At 47.6% G+C, this 23,081-nt stretch overlaps 1 protein-coding gene across 1 annotated transcript in view; it reads right to left on the bottom strand.

Moving 5' to 3' along the window:
• The window catches only part of EPAS1 (endothelial PAS domain protein 1), a gene marked incomplete at its 5' end in the record, with an annotated part of 35,933 nt that extends 14,677 nt beyond the window's left edge, over positions 1-21,256 (bottom strand). Inside the window, 5 exons of the mRNA XM_049649834.1 lie at positions 8,258-8,463; positions 8,558-8,676; positions 12,066-12,150; positions 12,570-12,721; positions 21,046-21,256. Of these exons, the coding sequence (XP_049505791.1) occupies positions 8,258-8,463; positions 8,558-8,676; positions 12,066-12,150; positions 12,570-12,721; positions 21,046-21,256 (773 nt within the window). The remainder of the gene's footprint in view (positions 1-8,257; positions 8,464-8,557; positions 8,677-12,065; positions 12,151-12,569; positions 12,722-21,045) is intronic.
• Between the last annotated feature and the right edge of the window lie 1,825 nt (positions 21,257-23,081).

The raw sequence follows: 23,081 nt of genomic DNA, 5'->3' as shown, positions 1-23,081 counted from the left end.
TAAACACAAGTGAAGACGATGTGGTGTCAAGTTGGGAAAAAGCACAGAGTCGGCCTTCGTCTGTGTGTTAAGTCGTGACTGAGGAGGAGAGTGGGCAGGAGATCCCCGTGTGTGTCTGATATTCACTTCTCTGAGTGCTTTTCCTTAGGCCCTGCCTGGTGACTTCGGGTACCTCTTGGACATCAGGCTTGCCTTCCATGGAACTTTAACCTGCCCCTCCCTACTTCAAGGGAAGGGGGCAGGTGGGAAGTGCTGAGGGGAAGAAATATAAAAGTAAGGTGGTGGAAAAGTGTCTCCTCATTCTACTCTGATAAAGGGGCAGCTCTGAAATGACAGGGCTTAGCTGTCCCAAGCGTCCCTGTCTTCACCCTGTAAGGTGTCTGGGTTTGATGGAAAGTGGGCAGAGAGCAGACAAATGTGGAGAACTGTGAAGGGTCATGTAACACTCTTAGGACTCTTTGCTCTGTACCAGAACCATTGAAATCAAGAAGACCTGCCCAAGAACCACCAGATTAGCCGCTTTCCCACATCATATCTAAATATTATTTCTTGTCTTTCTTATCTCACAGCTTTCCTAATGGGCTCATTGTCTTGTTTACCTGGCCTACCACAAGTCAGAGTGGGGCTATGTTCTTATGATTACGAGCTCTATTTCAGAACGCATGACTTCTGAGTAAAGCCCTGTCATCGATCCATTTTGGGAATTAATAACAGAGGAGAAAGCACAAGCAGAGAGTAGACGCAAGGGCCCCCTGATTTCCTGTCCCTATTCTCTCCCCCCTCCAAAGGGCCTTTGCACGTGTCTTCCAGAGCAAATCACCCTAAAATATTATTTCCATCTTGTCACTCCCCTATTTAAGCACTGACAGCTTTCTGTATTGTCAACCACTATCATCACCATGATCAAGAGTAAATATACTCTGCCTAACTTCAAAGACCCCCTGGAATCTGGTCCCCAACTTCCCCAGCAATTTGATTTTCAACTAACCTGCAGCGTGTCTTACATGCTGTGCCCTGGCAGATAGCTCTCCTCAAAGTGCCCCACACCCAGAAAACCCATTCTTGCTGCAGAGCCTTGACACTTTCTCCTTCCCCCTCTTCTCCAGGCCCTGATGACTGCAAAGCCAGCTCAAGGCCTGGCCCTCGCCACGGAGCCCTAATTCCCTCACCCCTCACCCATGTCTCCTTCTCATGGAGTCCTGCAGGTGGATATAACATCACAGAGAATTACCCACATCCTAGGCTGCCAACCCCTGAACTTAGGGACCACTTTCTCCTTTGGCCTTCCCTCCAATGGACACTTGATAAATACTTGAGTGACTGACCAGTGGATTGATTCTGTCTTAGGACCTAAAGTACAACAAGAGCCCTGTCTCCTCCAGCACTGCTAAGGGATCTGGGCAATAAAACTCGACTTTTTCTCCCAGAACATGAGTAACTTGTCTCAATGCATGTCAGTGAGTGCGCGCGCGCGCACACACACACACACACACACACACACAATTCTCAGCAGAACCCCTCGTGATATTCAATACATCCTGTCTTCATTCTGGAAGCTGTGGCTGGTGTGGTCAGAGAAGAGAAAAATTCTCTGCCTAGGTGAGACTTTGGGGTTAAACGCTTGGTCAGACAAGGAGCAGCCCAACGGGGCTGAGCAGCTTAGGCCTCAGATGATTTAGCCCCAATGGAGACTTCTTCAGAAAGATTCTCAGCAGTTCACTTTTGCCAGCCAGCTGCTCTCCCACCAGGAGGATCTGTCCCCTCACTTGGCCAGGAGCAGAGAGGCCTTTAAACTCATCGGCAACAGACATGTTCCTTGGCAGCCTGATTCTGGGGGTGGTGCCCAACAGCACCTTAGCAAGGTGAAGCCTGGGGGAGAACATGGAGACAGCGGAACAGTGCTGGCCTTTTCTTCCTTCTCTACAACCAAATAACTTTCTTGTTGGATCCGGGGCTTTTGAGCGTAAGCCTGGGAATAGGAATTATGCCAGTGGGCCCTGCTGACAGTGGACCGGCCATTAACAGGCTTGCCGGTTTGCCAGATAAATTGCTTCTGTTTCTGGACAGGGCTAGCATTTTCTAGAGACCCTCAAAAATGAGGCCATCCTGTAAAAGATAGGATACCACTCCCTGAAGAAATTAAATTTTCTTTCAAGATTAGAATCTTTAAAATGTTCAAAGTAAATGTTTATGATAATCAGCCTCATAATAAAACATTTAAAAAATCTAATTACTTTACCATGCATTCAAAGGCACACAATGGGCATATTTTGGAAGGAGACAAACAAACCTAGATTTCAGAATTGCCAGCTAACTTCCCAGGAGTGGCCTTCATTTATCTTGTCAACTAAAATAAATATTTAATGTCTCCTTCTTCATTCCTTTAAACAGACTACTATAAAAACTGGGAAATACACATACCCCAAACACAATTGAAGAACATTCGAGTTGTCAAACTTCACAAAGCCAGGAAACCCCAACTTCAAGCTAATGGTCATTCCCCTCCATCTGCAGGCATGCAGACGCCAGTGGGGAGGTTAATGAACCCAGCTTGTTTATAGGGTCAGCTATGACAGCACAGAAGGGCCTTCGCTGCTAATTTCCCCGGGTCCCAGAGAAGCCTGTGGAGCTGGGCTGTGATAACGCTTTCATCTGCTCTCTCCATCAGGGGCAGGGAAAACTATTTTTTTTTCTTTCTTTCTAATTAAGGGCCCTGACTCACTGGAAAAAAAAAATCAGTCTGGGGTCACCCATAAATTTAAAAAGTCAACTCAGTAGGGCTGTTCTGTTTTAGAGAAGAGGGAAATGTAAAAGGGCCTAATTTACCAGATTTCAGAAATGAGAAGAGTAGAGCTCACTCTTTAACAATAAAGTAGAAGAAACAGATCAAGGGTGAGGCACAGAGAGAGAGATAGACACAGATGGGCAGCCACAGGAGGCAGAGATAGAAGGCAGAAAGAAAACAGAAAATACAGAGGAAAAAAGGTCACTAGATTCTGAAGTGTTATGCCAAGTTAAGATGTGGGTCAGACCGCCTGGCTTTGGGATTCAGAATCAGATATGTCTTCATAATGTAAAATGACAGTTACTCATTGTCCTTCAACTGTTCTTTACCTGTAAATGCCCACAGGTTCTTTTCAACACGGATTACCTGTGCCTCTCTTGGCTACAGTATCCATGCCACTGCCTCAGTGGGCAGCGGAAACCCAGCAAAAGGCCTAAGATGGCTCGTTCCTCCTCCAGGTGACACCGCTAAGCACACGTGCACGCGGGACACGGCAGCAAGCTCCCTGACTCTAGACACCACTGCCTGGAGGCAAACAAGGTCTGGCCATGGCTTTTACCCCTGCTTCCTAGGCGGGTAAAGGGTTTGCTAAATCAATTCGTCATGTAAACAAGCTGTTTAGAGGGTATTTTAAACTATTCAAGAGGATAAAAGTTTTAAGGACTTTGTAAACCGCGTATTTGTTTTCCAAAGAATGCATGTGCTAATAAACCATACTTCTGTTGAAGTCTGTTTTCTTTCCTTCCACCCTTTCTGGCCGTGGCCTGTCTCCAGCAACAACCTGATTCACCTCAGTTTGGTTTCTATAATGGGCTTAGAAGCTTTGGAACTTCATTTCCTTAATAATAGCCAGACTGCTCACAGACTCAGATTTCAATGCCTTCTGTTTTAATATACTTTTACCCAGATTTTGTTTGCTTTAAACAGTAGTCCTTAAGCTTTGCGTTTTCCTCAAATATTATGTGGCCTTGTGAAATCTATACAAACAGCTCTGTAGTTAAGGGACAGTTTTCATCTTGTCGGTGTGATGTGCAACGGGTGTGGTGACTTTATACCTAGGAAGACCGCCCTAGCTCAGTCCCGGACTGACCCTGCTCTGAGTACCACCAAATGCCACAGCTGCCTTCGGTTACCTTGGGACCCCCAAGCAGTAAGAAGAAATCTGCCTTGAATTGTTGCAAGAGAGGAGCAGATCGTGTAGAAGAAATAATCTTTGAATTAGGACGTTGATTCAACTTCGAAATATATTGCAAAGAGAATTTGTAGAGCTGTCTCTTCTAGGGGAGTATCTCAAGCAGACCAGGCAGGATAATATATAAGCATTTCTCATATGTATGTTCAAACTCTGGCTGATTTCAGGACACTGTCATTTGGAGGAGACATAGATGTCAAGGAGAGCACTTAAAACTTCTTCTAATTCAAAGATTTAAAGAGAGTCACTACACCCTCTTCTATTAGATGTGAGCAGAAAGGCTAATAATGTGTAGGGCTGCAAAAATATTTAGAATACACTAGGTATGGTACTAAAAAGCTACATGTATTAATTTGAAAGGCCACTCTGAGTTTTCAAATGCCACCCACCCTCTAAAAAAAGTACAATAATTTATTAAGTGTATCTCATGATGCAATGAAAGTATATAATCTTTTACTACTAATTTGCCTAAAATTAATGTATTTTATTCTCAGATTTCAATACTCCTGCCTCCCAAGTATTTTGATGTGTATGTATTTCATGACTCATGGCTCTTTATAGTTTTCTTCACTGACATTCTCTTTATGATCCCCAATTCTTCTCTCACTACTATTATTTTTATTATTCCAGACTTTTTTTTAATGCTTATTTATTTTAGAGAGAGAGAGAGAGTGCATGCAAGAGCAAGGGAAGGACAGAGAAAGGGGGACAGAGGATTCAAAGAGGGCTCTGTGCTGACAGCAGCCCTCCCATTGGGGGGCTTGAACTCACGAATCATGAGATCACGACCTGAGCCAAAGTCGAACGCTCAACCGACTGAGCCACCCAGGCGCCCCCCTCTTCTGTGTATAAAGAGAATTCGTCATAAATTTGATCCACAGAATTTGAAACACAGACATCTTAACTTACCCAATTATGCCTCATGTTGCCTTAATCCAATGGCAAAACAGGGTTGCCTTCAAATTCTTTAACTGTAGACTATACGATCCTCTTTGTTAATCTGAAATTTTCACTGTAACTCTGATACCGTATTCTCCCTATTGATATGGAGCCTACCCACAATCTGCTTTTATAATTTATTTCTCAGAGACAGGAACACTCACACACAAATCACAGTAGGATTATGTGAATTAGAGTTGGCCCTCTCCCTGGATGCCTGGCTCCCTTCGCAGTTACTCCCTGTCACCACTAGGTGGCACCTCCACATGAATTTAAGAACCACCCCATTTTAGAGTTAAACTATTTGTGAATAACCTCTATCTCCCTTTTCAGTGAACGGAATGCTCTATTTTGTGCCATCTACTGCAGTTCATTAAGTTGCTGGTGTCTCAATATCTAAACTCTTGGAGATCAGGAGCCATTTCTTTTACTTATTTGCTAGAATAGTCTCCAGCACAGGGCTAGATACACAGTACATGCTCAGTAAATAACAGCTGGCTCACTGGTTGCTCAGTATTTTAGGAAACGGAGTAGAACGGCTCTGTGGGAGTCCTAAATGGAGACAGATCATCGGTCACAGTGATAGTCAGGACATCCTTCCTTAACCTTGCCACCATGGTGCTCCCCTTGTCAGGAGCAGTCAACCACATATACGCAAATGTAACTGACATGAAGTGTCACAGAATTTACTTTGTAAAATGTTTACTTTTTAGATGATTAATGCGAGACCTAATAACGGTCCTCTAACCCTTTATGATGAGGCACGGGACCAGCGCATTCTGAGCTGTTTTCCTTTATTCTGCTGTGGCTGCCTCAGAACCCCGTTGCCTGGATTCCATGGACTGTGGGAACCCGAAAGTTAAATGTGAGATTACAGCCTGATTTTCTCTCTTCTTTCTGCTTTATTTCTCTCCCCTCTCCCTTTATTTCTTCTCCAACACCCTTTTTTTTTTTTTTTTTTATTATCATCAGTCTGTGGTTTCTATACACGGAAGAAAAAGTACTCAGCCCTCTTTAAAAAGTGATTTTGTGGATTCCAATTGCCTTATATTTTCATCAGATTCTTTCAGTTTTCCTTATGGTAAAGTAGTCCCCTGGGTGGGAAATTACAGCCCCTCAATGTAGTTAGATGTCATCAAATCTAGTGAATTCCTAGATTAAATGGGAAATGGAAAGCAGTCCCCCGCCCCATTAGCTATCATATGTAAGTGTTGGTTTTTGAAACATTGATCTCGGAAGGGTATTAAGGAGGCAGAGTGAGTGAGAGAGAGAGAGAGAGAGAGAGAGGAAGAGAGAGTGTGTGTCTGTGTACATGTGTGTTCATGTACACCTTTCCCCATTCTAATGAAAGAGTGAAAACAAAACAAGCTACCAAACCCAAAAAACTCCAGTTCTCATCAAAGCAATAGAGAAATAGCACTTAAGGATTAAGGACTTAAAATAGTCACTTTATAAACCGTCTAAGCCATGTCTGTGCCCTTGTTAACTAATCTGCTAATCGGTTAAACACAACTTCCGTGAGGCACAGCATTCTGTATACGTAAAGCACCTCTGTATTCATCCCTCCAGCCCACTGAACTCAGAGTTCGGGCCATGTAATTAGGTTTATTGAAAGGCAAGATTTTGCTGAAAATGCAATGTGTCCAGCAGAACTTAGAAGCACTATCACCCTCCATACTCTGAGTCACAAAGCCCTAAATCACAGGTTCCTTCAAGCCAGTATCGACTCTGCCTGTAAGCCCTGAGCCAGACTAAGCAGTCGGCACCAGGGATCTCTCTCTGCTCTGTGTCCGTTCCCTCCTCGACCACTGTTAGGCCAATTCCTGCTACGTGTGTCCCCTCTTCTTTTATCCAAAGCAAAGCTGCTTTCAGGAAATGACCTGAGACCCATTCAAATAAGGTAATGAAAGGAGGACAACCTCAGATTACTCTTTCCAGAGGATTTTTTTCTTCACTTTAACAAGGATCAAAGTCTTAAGCTTAAAAAAAATCCCTGTCTTCTATTAACTAGAGATGCTGAGTTATTTTCTTGGACTGTAGGGTTTTCCCAGAGCTTGTGGGGTCACATGAGGGATGGCTTCACTCACAGGGGCTACATGCAGCTTGCAGAGTCCCAGGCACGACAGCGGCTGCTCCGGGCTGTATGGCTAAGGCATCCAGAGCACAACCCCATCCTGGAGCCAGACATGTGGGCCACGCAGTGGGAATTCCCATGTCATCTGGAGAGTCTATGTTATAGATCTGTGTCTTCTGCCAAGAATGTTCCTTTGAATGCAAAGGCTTCATCTGACAGATGACCCCTTACACACAACATGGATTTCTCCAATGCCTGCCTTTGGGACAACCTTTATCTCCAATCTTCATCCCGATCACAATAATGACACTATTAACCACGGTAATCAACATCGACTGTGTCAGAGTTCTAGGACAAAAGTCTTCATATGTGCATTTTCTCCCTATGAGGTTAGAGTACTTCTTACTACTTAGAGAATTAGCTGCTGCCTGGGTCCTGGTGCCATGGTGGTCAGAACAGGGGGCCAGGAATGACTCAAGGATCCTTTCACAAAAGTCCTTTAATTGTGCCTCGAGTGGAGACCAATTCTAAGAAGGGACATATGCAATCTTAGGCACTCTTTCAACAACTTATAATAAAGAACAATTTAGCATGAGAATAACAGCCCACACTGAACATTTCCTATTGGACTTGAACCCGGGCCATCCCGCCAGAGCCAACACTGAAGCACGTCACTCTCCCATAGGAGAGCTGTCAGTGGGGCCTGGTTTGGGGGGTTAGAGTCTAGCTTAGCTTCCTTCATCAAAAAGTCTTTGAAATTAGCCTGGACTGTAGCTGGGATGGAGGTGACACAGAAGGAACAAAGGCTGAGGGAAGAGCTCATTAATGGAAGAGAACAGGTGGAAGGCTTGCAGCCATGGGGCAGTTTCAGACCCCAAAGCTCCTGGCTGGTCTCTGAATTGGGAGTGCTGATGGAGATCTCTAGACCCTGGTCTCCTGGGAATGAGACTCCTGGAAATTTGCTCAGGAGCCTGACACATATGTGGAGGACTATGTACACACTCAACAAGGACAACGGGGCCACAGAGCAGAATGGCTCTGCCTTTGGCCCCTGACATCGCATCAATGGGGAACCACCAAATAGGGTACCCAGAGCCCCTCAGCCGCACTGATGGGATGAAACAGTGACACACGCCCACAGACTTGTACCTGGCAATGCAACGTTCTCGCCTCAGACCCACACCTTTCCCACAGGCACAGCCACACACGCACGCCCGTGCAGGTGAGACACAGCCCTGCCACGGCACACGCGCTCCGGGGCCCCCACCTGTCGTCACAGTAGGTGAACTTCATGTCCATGCTGTGGCGGCTCAGGAAGGTCTTGCTGTCCAGGGGGATGTCCATGTGGGATGGGTGCTGGATGGGTTCGCACATGATGATGAGGCAGGAGAGCAGGGGCTCCTTGAAGCTGCACAGACTACTGTGAGGGGGGCAACTGTTGTACACCTTCACCTGGCCGGTGCAGTGCAAGACCTGGAGACCAGCCACGGGGGGATCAGCTGTGGGGCCAGCGGCACACACGGGGGTCGGGGTGGGGGACTCCAGCCCAGGCCTGCTGTCATCCTACCTTCCAGGTGGCTGACTTGAGGTTGACGGTCCGGCCTCTGTTGGTGACGGTGCACTTCATCCTCATGAAGAAGTCCCGCTCTGTGGACATGTCTTTGCCTTTCTTCCCAAAACCAGAGCCTGGATGGGGGCGAGCAGAGGGACCCGGTTGACTTTTAGTTTCATGCTTATATTCAGAAGAGGGGCCCCGATGCAGTTTTTCTGGGCAATGTATTGTGCGTATTTCCCGAGAATCTGCTCCCTTAGCACCTGTGGCCTGCCATGAACGCTCAGTACCATATTGGCCCACGGACTAACGTTGTCTCATCTCCAGCTGGTCTCTCCAACTGGAGTAGAAGCTCCTGAAGGCTGTTCCACTGTTTTGTTTCCCACTGCACCTAGTACATAGTCAGTGCTCACTTCAGGGTTGCAAGGCAAGGAGTGACCAGTAGCCATGATCTTGGCATGCCTCTCCTGGGTCAGGCCCATGTCCCCTAGAAGGAATTCCAAGGGACGGTCTGGGCGAGACCCAATCTCCTCAAAGGGATAAACCTCTCGGATTAGAAATGTCCCTCAGACACCCCCGTTTTTTTCTCATCCCTGGCCCTCAGTAATTTGATCCCTCCAGGGCCCTATTTTCAACCTGCGGTAGCTGCATTCAGGATACCAAGCCATCAGCTTTCTCCCTAAAGCGACATGTGTCAGGGCTCTGGTCCAAGCCTCCTGGGTTTAGTGAGCAAGTTCACTTTGAAGATTAACTCAACATGGATCATATCCTTTCTCAGCCAGAATTAAATAAATCGCCACGACAAACACCACAGCCTCCTTTCTGATAGTCTTCAGATGCCTGCCCATTCAGAACTTTTCCCACTTTCCACAGAACAGTGATGAATGTGGTGAGTGCCAGCTGAGTCCCCCTCATCAGTGCCTAAATTCTGCCTCCACCACCACCACCTCTTGGACCTTCCTGGGTGCACTCCTGCTCCCCTGCCCAGCATCACAGAACAATCCAGAGCCTTTTTTCCCCAAATAGTCACAGCCCTCCATAAACCTCTAGAGGGCCATGATATATCAGACTGATGTATCCTCAAAGGGCTGTATCAAATGAATTTTGGCATCTCTGAATCTATCTTAAACTTCCCTAGGAGCTGTTTAGCCCATGAAATAAGAGAACAAAAGTGAATCTCTTTTTTTTTTTTTTTTTTTAAGAGAGAACATTCCTTCAACACGATTATAAAATCATCTCTCCCAAAACTTAATGATGGTCCCTACAATTTTCATTTTCATCAGTGGGGTCTACATATCATGAGATATTCTTCTATCCTGGGGCCTGGATCCACTATTAGGATCAGTTCAGGTGCTGTTGATAAGTGGACTGGAGGGACTCATTTGTGGCTGTGGCATACGTTACTATTGTGGCCTCCTAACTTTGCTAACCTCTAGATTCTCCCCATTCTGCCATTTAATTAATCTTTCTAAACATAGCTCCAATCAGATTACCCCACCCCTGCTCAAAAACTTTCAAAAGCTCCCGTCTGTCTACAGGATAAAGTTCGAGGCCCTCTACCTGGCCTTCAAAGCCTTCCACAATCTGCCTCATGTCCTTATCTCCTTCTCGGTGTTCACACTAACCCTTTGCTTCCAGATTGTGAGTCCACGCAGGCCGGCACCTTCAATGAGGATTTGCTGATTCATACAGTTTGATCCCAAGTCCTTGACACATGGACCAAGCGACCTAAAGTTCTACTTAGATAAATAGAGTAGAATCATGCTATGAATCATGGTACTTGCGAGCAGAAGGTCCCGCCTAGACTTTGCCTGGTCCAATACCATCAGTCTGAAAGGAGAGGCTCTGAGGAACAGAGCAATGGAGTGGCCTGGCTCAGGTCTCACGGTCAGACTGAGACTAGGTCAGTGGCTGAGCTCCGACTGAGAACCTAAGGGCTGAAAAGTTTCTGGAGTCCAGAACAAGAGACTTTTCCATTTTCCCAGGCTCCCAACACCTCCCTTAGAAAGAGATTCAGAAAGTCTGGTAGCCCCTTCCTCAGAGAAGCAGACAAGATCTTTCAGCAGCACAGATAAGGCACTGAACGGCCTGCGGAATGCTCTCCAGCCTGTGCACTCTAGGAGCCAGGTGGCCCGAGGTCCTGAGGTGGGAGAGCGCGGGGGCTGGGTGAGAACTTTAGTGGGGGAGGGGGTTATAATTCCACACTTTGCGGGCTCCGACTGTAGCAAGGGTGGAGGTGGGCCTGTGAAGCACCTGTTTCTGCAGTTGTGTGCAGGAACAGAAGCCCAACCCTGCAGGCTTGGTGCCACTGCCTCTGTCATTCAGGCTGGCCAAGCACCCCATGGCCGTGATGTTACCCCATGGTAAGAGATGTTACAGGGGATGGACAGCCATGGGCACAATCTGCCCAGGACAGTGATGGAATCTCTGATTCAGAAGGGACCTGGAAAGTCACTGAGCCCTGCTTCCGCTCAAAGCTTCAGTCTTCTTGACAATATCTTCATTTGTGCCTGTGCCTGGAGGTCCCCAGCTCTGACTGTCCTTGCAAAGTGATTTCAGCTTATGTGGGCCCTTCCATCCGCTGGTATGTGCTGGATAACCCCCATAAGTAGGATACAATATATGAGAGCTTTTCAATCTCTTCTCCATCAAAAACTACGTGTTGTGCGTCTTATCACCCGGGGACCAGATTCATTCCTTATCTAGTCTTCAAAGTTGGCCCCCATGAGCCATGCCTCCTGATATCCGTGGCCTTGTGTACTCACCTCCCACCCTGAGCAGGGACTGGCTTATAACTCCCTCTAATAACAGAATGGGGCAAGGTGATGCAGTGCCAGTTTCAGGGCTAAGCCTTCAGAAACTCTGGCAGCTTCCGCTTTTGTACTTTGGGAGCCCTGAGCTGCTGTGTCAGAAGTCTGGAGAGGGAGGGGCTCTGAGACTCCACAGAGTGAGAGAGAGGTCCAGCACTGCTGGCAGCCCAGCAGAGTCCCAGCCTCAGCTATTGGTCACAAGGTCCCAGACGTGTGGGGGAGCCATCCTGGTCATTCCACTCAGTCCAGCCCCCAGACAACAGTAGCCCAGCTGATGTCATGTGGAGCAAAAGAACCAGTCACAGAACCCACAGAATATGACAGGTAATAAAATGATCGTTCAAGCCACAATGCACTGTGTGGTTTGTTACACAACAGGTAAAAGCAATAGGTTCCACGAACATCTGCGCACAGACGAGTGTACTGGTTTGGGTGGCCCCATTTGGCAGAGGCGCTGGCCTCACAGGTGGTGAAACCTGCTGGAGACAATGTCCTAACCTAAAGGACTGCCTTACTAGCATGGCATCAGGTGCCATGAAGGGCCGGCCAGACACAGTTCTGAGTACAATGTTCTGGGTATTTTAGGGATGCCAGTTTTTTTCTGGATCATAATGACCATGATCCATCAGCCCTACATTCGTAGACAGAGGGAATACAGATCCCCTCCCAAGTGATGTAAGAAGGAATGAAACATAGAGTGAAGAATACTTTACCATTTTTGAGACTCAGGTTCTCACGAATCTCCTCGTGGTCACAGGGATGAGTGAAGTCAAAGATACTGTGTCCTGTTAGCTCCACCTGTTTCAAAAACAAGGTTGGGCTTCATTACTCCTAATTCTGAAGAAGAGGTCTCCAAGAGACATTTGAGCCACCTTCCAGGTCGGGAGACAGAGAGTAGGCTGAATTGGGTCTTCCCATATTCCAGTCTGGCTTCCCACAGACACGTGGACATAATACATAAAAGACTGCCATTGATGACAGAGAATTGATTCACAGGGTTGGTCTGTTAATCTAGTCAGTAGAACTGTCCATCAGCAATGTCAAACTCAACACGAGGGCCTGGGAGTGTGCTCCTGAGGCTTGTAGCCTGAGATCAGAGAGAGTGGGGGAGGGCACAGGTAGGGAGAAGTCAGGATGGATGTGAACAGAACCTTCCACTCATTTCTACCCAAAAGCAAACGTCTTCCCTTTTTGAAAGAGCCAGAGGAGGGTGTCACCTGTGTGAGTCCCATGAACTTGCTGATGTTTTCCGATAGAAAGATCATGTCGCCATCTTGGGTCACCACGGCAATGAAACCCTCCAACGCTTTCAGGTACAAGTTGTCCATCTGTTGGTTAGCCTCAGCTTCAGACTCATTTTCAGAGCAAACTGGAAAGAGAGGTGGGGGGGTTGGGTGGCTTACACGAATGTGGTCCTAAAACAGATGTGACTGGCACAAACGAACACCAGCCAGGGATGGCTCAAAGGCATTAGGTGGACTTTTCTGGAACTCACACTGCCAACCATCTAAGTGTCACCACATGCCTAAAACGTGGGTATTTGATAAGCACTACACAGAGGACACCCTGATGGGGCTCTGCAGGAGTGTGGCTGTAGTGGCAGCATACTTGAAGGACCAGGGGTAACGGTGGCAGCAGGCGTCATAGATATGATGGCAGTCACAGTGGTACTAGAAACCGTAACCTTCACCACTAACACATACTGAGCAATGACTATATGTATTAGGTACTGCACTGAATAAACTGTCTTATCTTTACAACGCCTGTGACGTAGGTACTATTCTTTGTCTCACCTTACAGACGAGGCTTAGAGAGACGTAGTCAGTCATTTGCCCTAGGTTATAAGGACTGTGGTTAGTGGGCTCAGGCAGCTGAATTCAACAGCTACACTCCTATTTATAGGCTTTGGAGTCAAATAAATGCAGGTTCCATTCCTCCCATTAGGCTATGACTTTGGCTAACACCTTCTCTGAATATCCGTCTCCTCATCAGCCAAATGGAAAGAATAATTTCCATCTTTTGAGTAGCAAGGATTAAATGAGTGTCTAAAATGCCTAAAACACCACCTATCATTGTGATTTCCCCCCTCTTCTGCTCCGTCTAGGATAGTGCCGCTTTCCCCAAATTGCTCAAAGCCTAGATAGGGGACGTGTAGCACACGATGGTACAAATCTAAGTAAGAATGCAGGAGCAACAGAACTGGGTGACCAAAGACGAATATAGACAGTAAGTGCTCAAGGGTTCAGGGGAAGAGGGGGTCACTTTGTGGTGGTCAGAGACAACTGTTCCAGAAAAGGGCATTTGAGGCAGCTCATAAAAAACAGGGATTCACTCTGTTAGGTAAAAGAACTTTCTGGGCCCGGTCGAGGTGGGCAGACACTGGGCAAACAGGGAGGTGGTACGGCCTGGAACAAGCTCCCACCCGGGGACCGAGGAGACACTGCTGAGGGGAGCCCAGCATCCTGGAGCGGTGGCATCCCAGAGCACTGCTCTAGGGAGAATCACCTGGCAATGGTACTCTGAATGGTTTGGAGACAGACTGTGAAGACCAGAGGTGCAGAGATCACACGAGGAGGCCATGAATCAGGTTGCAGAAGTAGTCGCTAGGGGCAACCCGGGGAAGAGCCCACCCCACAACCACCACTCTGAGTAGCGCCAGCTTTTCAAGGGCACCCCTGCCGCCTGCGGAACAGCAGACGAGATGTAGGCTCAGCTCTTGTCCCAAACAAAGCTTTCAGGCCCCGGGCCCTTGGCTGTTGTCCTCGGACCAAGGACTTTCTTTTGGCCCTGCTTCTCCTACCTCATCATTGAACTCCAAACATACATGTACTTACAAAAATTTGTATTCATCCAGTACAAACATTAGGCCATGTAGACCTCCTTTAACTTAACAGAACAAGGGGGTTAGAGAGTAATTTGTCCCTTATAAAAAGTGAATACTCACTTAACTAAAAGGAGTCTTCCAACACGAGGCTGTTCTGGGGAATGTGAAATGCAGTTAGATTTATGGCCCACTTGATAAGGAACGCATGGATACTGTGACATGAGGTCCAAGGCCCTCTCCATGAGGGCACTGGATTTATTTAGTTTTCTTTTCCCTGGAGCCCCTAAATTTAAGCTCTGGGCTATATGCTGTCATTCCTCAAGAACAAATCCAAATTAGGAGATGTTTCTACCATGGGGCTTCGGTGGCACCCCTGGGGACCAGCCACCTTCAGGACATGGGACCAGCACACGTGCCCGAGGCACCAAGAGAGCAGGCAGTCCAGGGACAGGCTAGCAGCCTTTAAAGCTAAGGGCTGGGCTGCAGACAGTAGTAGCCTGGTGGCTTCCCTTCTGTTTTGCAAAAATGGTGAAAACAATGAGAGAAATTCTTTCCCCTTCACACCCTAGCTAGCCTCTGGGAGGGGAGACCATCTGGGGACAGCCTGGTGCCACACACATACCCACACTCGATCCCTGCGTTGGGTTTCTGCCCACCAACTAGTCAGCTGAACTGATGATAATGAGCCAAAGTTCTAGGTGTGGATGCCATTACTGCTAATGTTGTGGTTCCAGTCAACAGCCATATTTAACCTGGGGCTTTAGGAGAGATGGTGATAGAACTCAGTACTTTCAAAGTTGAGTGTGCACCAGAGTCCCCTGCAGGGCTTGCTAAAGCCAAGGATTTGGGGGCCCAGACTACTACATAACTCAAAGCAAAAATGTGAGACCTCTCGTTGAAAACTTAAGCCACGTCCAGGGCCCCTCTCAATGTGCCTTGGGGGACCACACAGGGCACACACTCATGAAGCTGGCCTTGGATGGTCCCTTCCCCAGGGTTCCTGATTCAGTAGGGCTCAGGTGGGGCTGAGAATATGCTTTTGTCACAAGTTCCCAGGTAATGTGGACATGCTGGACCTACGGCTACAGGTTGAGAATCACTGCCTTAACTCAAGGTCCTATGAGTGACCCTTAGTGCTGGGAAAATCAAACTGTTTTGGCAGGTGGTGACCTATTTTGGGGATGGGTGAGGAGAGGTTTCCAGCACCATTAAATCACACCAGATAGGTGACTACCCTCTCCAGACAGCAAAGGCCAGCTCTGTGATTCCTGGCCTATTGAGACAATTTTTTTCTCCTCAATTTCTTTGATCTCAGTGGCAACACTGACATCAAAATCTGGTGTAATCCCAAGACAGCTCTATTTGGGTTAGCTAGGCCCAGAGGAAATAGTTCTGCTTAAAATTTCCTGTTTTTAACAGTTCCAACCTAGCCAAACTGGTTTCCATCCATGCCTAGTACACTTGCTTCCAGGAGGTGGTGAATTGGCTATAGCAGCTGGCCAGCCGGCCTCTGGGAGGAAGGCAAAGGGGCACTCAGGGACCACGAATGGAAATAGAACATCTTGGGACTGAAGTCACAATGGCTGCAGGGCCAGGAAGCCAGCAGGCCGGCCCCGAGGGACCCCTGGGACAAGCTGGCCTCTTGCCTTTGTGGTACTATTTGCTCCAGCACCTGCTTTTCCTCCTAGGGGATTCTGAAGGAACCTGGCCAGCTCACTGTCAGCTTGGGCTGACGCTGAAAACTGCAGGGCTGGAGGCGGACCTTCACCCTACGGGCCAGGGGTACGCGTCTATCACTCTCTGCTATCACATCCCTACGATGTGTCCGCCCTGTGCTAGGCACTGGGCAGGAAATCAGTCAGGACATCTGTAAAGAAGTGTCACTATGTACTCAATCCCGTCTTAGGGAGAATCAGGGATACTGAAAGGTGTAAGAGCAATCTTTTTTTTTTTTTTTTTTTTAATTTATTGAGAGAGACCGTGTGCACACATGCACATGAGTGAGTTGGGGAGGGGCAGAGAAAGAGGAGAGAGAGAATCCCAAGCAGGTTCCGTGCTGGCAGCCCAGAGCCCAACACGGGGCTCGATCCCACAAAGCATGAAATCATTCTGAGCTGAAATCAAGAGTCAGACACTTAACTGACTGAGCCACCCAGGTGCCCTTAAAAGCAATCTTTTTGCTGAGGGAATCTACAGATGGGTGGGGAGGACAAAGATAAACCACCATAAAGTTTCACGATGATCCAGAAGAAATCTTCGGTGCTAAATAAAGAGGAGCCCACTAGTAGATGCTTTAAGTTGCCTTGGGTTCTTTAAGGGGTCTTTAAGTTGCCTTGGGTTCGGTCTCAGTTACTCGCTTCCCAGGACCCTTCAGGCTCTGACCCCCAGAAGAGAGAGGAGGGTCATCAGAATCAGAGGCAATCTGCTGAGGCGATGCATGCTCAGCGTGGGGAGCACAACAAGATTCTTTAATGCTAAAAATAGCCCTAGTAAACAGGCTTTGATGACGACTCCCCACAGCCAGGATATGCGTGGGCTGAGGTTTCGGAGCACTTTTTCCGGAGCACTGCTCATTTCCTTCAGGCAGCACCACCCATGTGGGGCGGGACCCCATGGGCAGCAGGAGCTGGGCATCTGGGGTGAGCGGGCAGGGTGGCAGGGCAGACATTCCTGACCAGGTCTCTGAGACCAGACTGTTACAAGGTACTGTCAGTCAGGATGCATTTTTATTCCACCAGGGTCATCTTCCCTCTTTATTTCCTACCCTGAAAAGTTCCAGGACTGCTCTGACCATTCTTAAAACCATGCTGATGTGATCTTCCCAGTTCACATGTGCTCGGCAGTCACCATTTAGTTATTATTACAGGGGTCTCCTTTTTCAATCCAATTCCTCCCCTCCAACTTTCCCAGGCCCATTGACCCACCACTGCCATCACCAGGTAGTGGGCCTGGGCTATCCTTACATCTTTAGCAGAAGGCACTGTGTTTTACCTGATCTTGCTGGCCTCCCAATGGGCCTTAAACATCCACCATGTGAGATTCATTCCTTTGTTCTTTACATAGCTTATTATCCTATCTTACGTCTTTGTAGTACCCTTCGTAAGATGTACAGGGCCGGGGTCACCAAATACCTTTTTACCAGACTTTTTTGGTTTAAGTTAAGGGAGTGATCTGAACAAGGTCAGTATCTCTAGAAGAGACTGTGTATTAGCTGCTTTTAGCCATTTACATTTCGGCACGAATCAGCTTCTCAGCTCCTCTCCAAATAGGACAGACAAAAGGCTCGAAGTAGAAGGTGAGTGGGCAAGACATGAATCAATCGATTCATTCATGCCAATGAATTGATAATAAACCTAACATTTCTCTTTTGAAACCTTGCTACATAATGACCTCTAGCAATCATGTAAAATCAATTTGATTTCACCTCGTATGAGTGTGGGAAGCCAAAAATCAATTTTACGGTGGAAAGCCAATTTTGCATATTTGCTGCTGTTTGATGCCCCCCGAATGCAGGAGCAACCCTCATTTGGTCACGGTTTGCGGGGCTCATCTTGAAAGAGGATTTCAGACAATCAAGCGGTACTTCCACTGATGTTCCCGTCAGAGTGTGTTCTGTTCTCGGCCCAGCGTGGAAGCTAATATCATAAAGCTATTGTTTCAGTTTGTTTCCTGTGATATGGATCTCATTCGGCCGTCCCGACTCCCAGGCTGAATTTCTCAGAGCTGAGGTTTTCCTCTCCAACATTCCCACACAGAACAGCCTACTGTGAAAATCAAAGGGAAGCGTGTTACTAAGTAAAGCAGAAACTTTTCTAAAGCAAAACCTGGTCTTTTTTAGCCTTTTGAACTCTGAGCTAGGCAACCGGCTATTTCCTATTTTAAAGTGAGCCAACACAAGTGTTCACCTTTGTTAAAAAGGCTTCAATAATGAATCTGTGGTTTGTTTTGACTTGGAAAACCCTGGCTGTTCGGCATTTTGATAGGCGTTGCTGGAAGGTGGGTATAAGAGGACAGTAAGAGTTTCTGCCGGGTTTCCGTCTATGCGATTTCTCCAGAAGCCTATACTTAGTCTAAATCCATTTGCTTCTTCGTAATGACTTTTATTTCTAAGCTGTAACTCGTGAAGAACCTCCTATGTGGCAGCAGAGAGGATAGGGCTTTTCTATCCACTTAGATCAATCCTCAGATAGCACTGCAAAAGAACTCCTGTCATCCCACTCGTACAGATGAGACAGGAAAGTTCAAAGGCAGTGAAGAGATTCTCACAAACTTGTAAAGAAGGCTCCAGGGTGGGTCTGTGTGCCCACAAGTCCCATTCTCCTTTTTACTGTATGGCATGTTTTTAAAAAGCAAAATGTGATTTAAAAAAAAAAAAATCCTGTCTCACATGCAATTCCTGAAGATGATTTCAACAACTGGTCTAAAGAATGTGCAGCTGGAGCCTGGAAGAGAAGGCAGAGAAAGGGGACGTTGAAAAGCCATCCACTGCCTCCTCCCCACCGTGGGTAATGCGTGTTTTATGAGAACTGCTCTGTCAAGGACAGCAGGACCCGACGGCCAAATGTAGACACTCTTATCATTTTCCGTCATTTCTTTCCTCAGGACGGAGAGGACCAGAGCTGACGTGCTGAGGGCTCTGGTCCATCTGGGGCCAAGACCAGCCAGAGGGCAGGCAGTTTGTGTCCACAACTTGCAACAGCTCCTGAGCGGGATGTGTGCGGTCTCACCGTGGTCCCGTCTCCCAGGGCGTGGCTGGCACACGGAGGCTCATGCCAGCACATAGGCAGGCAGATGTGCTCAGGGGACCCAGCCTCTGGTTCACGGCTTTCACCAAGCCAACCTCTGAACCACTGAGAAGAATGATTGCATGTGGGGGAGCATGGAAATCAAAGCTGTCTATCAGAAGAAAGAACAGAAACAACTCACTGAATGTGTGAGGGCCATCGCTGCACCCCCTACTCAGGGCTGGCCCCCAGGTGCTTCTGCTCAACCTTGGTTCTCCCACCAAGGAAGAACCTGCCCCCCACACCTAGCTCTCATCAACGTCTTTGCCTGACCAGGTTTGCACAATGCTCCTGCCCTCCCATGTCTGCCCTTCTCACAAAGACAGACTCCAAAGGACTTGCATAGCAGGTGCAGATTCACCAAGTGCTAAGCGTGTGGCTCTGAGCAACCTTTTTTGTACCTCACTTCTTCTCATCATTCTACAAGTTCTATGACATTCTACAAGTCCAAATTCAATCAGAGAGGTGTCCCAGGATGAATACAGTATTCCTTTCGGGGTCTCTGGTGGTGGTGGGACGGGGCTTGTGGTGGAAGGAAGCAATAATTTACCCAATGAAATTAATGTCTAAGAGTAGGATTTCAAGCATCATAACAGGGGAGTTGAGGAGATGCTTCTGGGTGTGGAGGAAGCGTCTGTCTGGTCATGAAATCCTCCAGTGCAGACTCTTTGTGTGTGTAAAGATGATTTCAATGGTACCAGACACTGCCCTCACCTGTCCAGAAAGAGAAGCCTCTTTAAAAGAGAGAGGTACACACGTGCCCTCTGATGGTATCTCCCGGCCACTGTCCCCTCTCTCACTAGCATCTGTGACAAAACTGCCATTCCTTGGCATTGTTTCTTTGTAAGTATTTATAGAGCATGTCTTTGCCCTTGGTTCTCCCCCCTGTCTACTCTTTTCGGAGACTCTTTAGATTTGCAGGACAGGGTTAGCCCTCCGACCCTTGGACCCACTGAGCTGTCATCCTATTTTCTGAAGGTTTTTCTTTCCCCATATCCTTCCTGTGCTTCAGGCCCAGAATAGCACATGCTGGTCTGGCCTCCCTGCCTCGCGCTGGATTCCCTCTGCTCTGGGTTTCCTTCCCAGAATAGCCACTTCATAACAGGATGGCAGAGTCAACCAGCTCCCAGGCACCAGGCTCACTCAGGAAAACTGAAAGCCAGCCACAAAAGAACCTTCCCTTGCCCGCCTCCCGGCCGCTCACCGGCTGGGACGCTGCCCACCCGTGGTGCCTCAGCCGCCGTGTGGGGAGAGGTGCTACCTGCTGCCCAGTTTCCTCACGAAACTGACAGACCGGATGGGACTGTCACATAGGATCTGAAACTGGAAAACTAATTCCCCAGGCTGCTTCTTTCTGGCCAGGGCTAACAGGAAAAGGTTTCTCTGAAGATTGTGAATTCGGAGGGGGAAAAAAAAAAAAAGATTGTGAACTGGAGACTCACAGTGATAGCAGGGAGGGTGAGTGAGCTCTGGGGAAGCTGTTATCCACCCAGGACTCCGTGGTGGGAATGAGTGTGGCTGGCTCAGGGGCCTCACACACGCTTCACCTCCTCTCATTCCCACAGACACCCTGTGTGGTAGGCATTTTACAGGCGAGCAAACCAAGAGTGGAGACACCATACAATCGGTATGGTGTACGGGCTGGTAGGAGGGAAAAGACTGCACGGGCACACCAGCTGCCCTTCTGGAGAAGGTAGCTGGAAGATAAGCGCAGAAATGCTTCCTAAAGACGCGCTCTGGAGTGGAGTGTGGGTCTGATGGCCGGGCACCTGGGAAGCTGGTGAAAGCCACTCCTGATGCCCCAGACCTTTCTCTCCTCCTCAGCTTCCGGGTGCCCATGTGCTTCCTTGGTCCTGTCCCTGCTCTTCACCCCATGGCGGTATTCACTGTAAAGGTCACTGCTGGACAGGAGGTGTTCAACACCAAGAAAGGAAGCACCAGTGATGGTGTCTGTGTGGGCGGGGGTCCTGCAGAGGAAGACCTTCCCAGGAGCCTCCTGACCCCGGCACGACAGAGCCTGCTGTGTGTAAGCACATGCTGGTAAGGACTCCAGCCCTACCAGCCTGGGGAGACTGCCAGCCTCACCTGAGGACAGGAGCTTGTGTGTGCGCAGGAAGCTGATGGCCAGCCGCATGATGGAGGCTTTGTCCAGGTGGGAGCTCACGCTGTGAGGCAGGGGCAGCTCGTGGGCCAGCTCGTAGAAGACCTCCGTCTCCTTGCTCCGTCGGCACCGGGCAGCATCCCGGGACTTCTCCTTCCTCCTCTCCGAGCTGCTCCTAAATTGAGAGAGAAGGGGTTAGTTCCTGATATGTCACGGTCATCCTATCACGCTTCTGGTCAAGACATCCCCAGGGCCACAAACCATGGGGCAGCCAGACTCTTCCCCTGAACGGATGTGGGTCCATACCTGTCGTCCAAGCACACACAGCCTCAGCTGTACATTATCAGCTCTATTTTCGTGTGTGTGTGTTTGTGTATGTGTGTGTGCCTCTAACCGCCTCCCTCCTCTTGTGCACCTACAGTGTCCAGACTGGGGGCTTCACATGCAGGGGCTTGGAGCAAAGACTTGCCAATTAATCAACTGGCAATGACTGGGACTGGTCCCACATTATCTGGGGACTGAGGTGAGTGCCCGGGAATGGTGGGGGCAGAGTGAGGAAGCCGTGGCCACTGGCCCAGAGGGCTGTGTCAAAGGATCTGCAGAACAAGATGAAAAACCACTTCAAGGCCCTCTTTCTGGATAAAATGCACTTTGAAAAAATTAAGCCCAGGACTGGACCTTAGATCCCATTTTGTATCAAAGAGTGATTTCCTCAGTAAACATTGAAAATGCCATGAGAGCCCAAGAAGAAACAGTCGGCCTGACATCTGTCAGGCTGGTGTCCCAAAGTGCATGCCTGGCAAGGGTTAAAAAGGAGTGTGCACAAACACTCCTCCTCTCTCATCCTGCCAGCATTAGGTTAGCAGCCTGTCTCACACTCACTTTCCTCTTCTTTGCAGGACAGAAGGAAAGATGACACACAGTCAAACCTGCCTCTTTCAGGAAATCCTAAAGAAATCCTGTATCTTACAAAGCCTATGTTAGGTCCTAATGTGGGCAAGTTCAAAAGCCAGCCTGCCTGGGTTGAAATTCGAATTTCTCCATGTGCCACCTCTGTACACTTAAATTATTTAAACCGCTCAGAGTCCTTTTTCTCATCTGCAAAATGGGACTAATAGAACTTATCCCACCAAGTTACTGTGAGGATTGGATATGATAATGTATGTGAAACCTTTACAACAGGTTTATCACAACTATAAGCAATCAATGTTAGCTTATATTAATAACAAATCTGAAAAAACAAGATCCTGAGAGTAAAAATGTTACACAAGAGTACAGTTCAACCTATTTTCATAGAAAGGGAGGTATTATACATAATACTTCTTATACATTACATAGGAAAAAAATCTAGAAATATAACAAAAATAACTATTATTCTTTTTGTAAAAAAAACTTTTAATGTTTATTTATTTTTGAGAGAGAGAAAGAGAGAGACAGAATGTAACCAGGGGAGGGGCGGAGAGACAGGGAGACACAGAATCCAAAGCAGGCTCCAGGCTCTAAGCTATCGGCCCAGAGCCTAATGTGGGGCTCAAACTCCAAACTGTGTGATCATGACCTGAGCTGAAATTGGACGCTTAACCGACTGAGCCACCCAGGCACCCCCCAAAATAAATATTATTCTTATAGTTGTAACATATATAGTGCTTACTATATTCCAGGAGCGGTTTTAAGCACTCCTACATTAGCTTCTTGAATTCTCACAATTGTCCTTAAAAATAGTACTGCTGTTGTGTTTAATTTATAGATGAGGAAACACATCCAGAGAGGTGAAGTAATTCACCTGCAGTCCTTGGGCAGGTTAAGTGCAGAAGTGGCTTTGTGCCAGGCTTTTATCCATCAGTGAAGTTAGTGGAGGGATTATTATTTTTTAGTACTTATCTGTATTTTCTTACGTTTCTATAAATAATCTGTACTGCTCGTTTAGTAAACAAGTTTTTAAAAAACTTCTTCTATTTATATATTTTTTAAAGTTTTTTTTTTTTTTTTTTTTTTTTTTTTTTTTTTTTTTTTTTTTTTT

The sequence above is a fragment of the Panthera uncia genome (assembly GCF_023721935.1).
Source record: "Panthera uncia isolate 11264 chromosome A3 unlocalized genomic scaffold, Puncia_PCG_1.0 HiC_scaffold_11, whole genome shotgun sequence".
Taxonomy (NCBI): domain Eukaryota; kingdom Metazoa; phylum Chordata; class Mammalia; order Carnivora; family Felidae; genus Panthera; species Panthera uncia.
The sequence above is the reverse complement of the archived record's forward strand: the minus strand, read 5'-3'. Positions and strand labels throughout refer to the sequence as shown.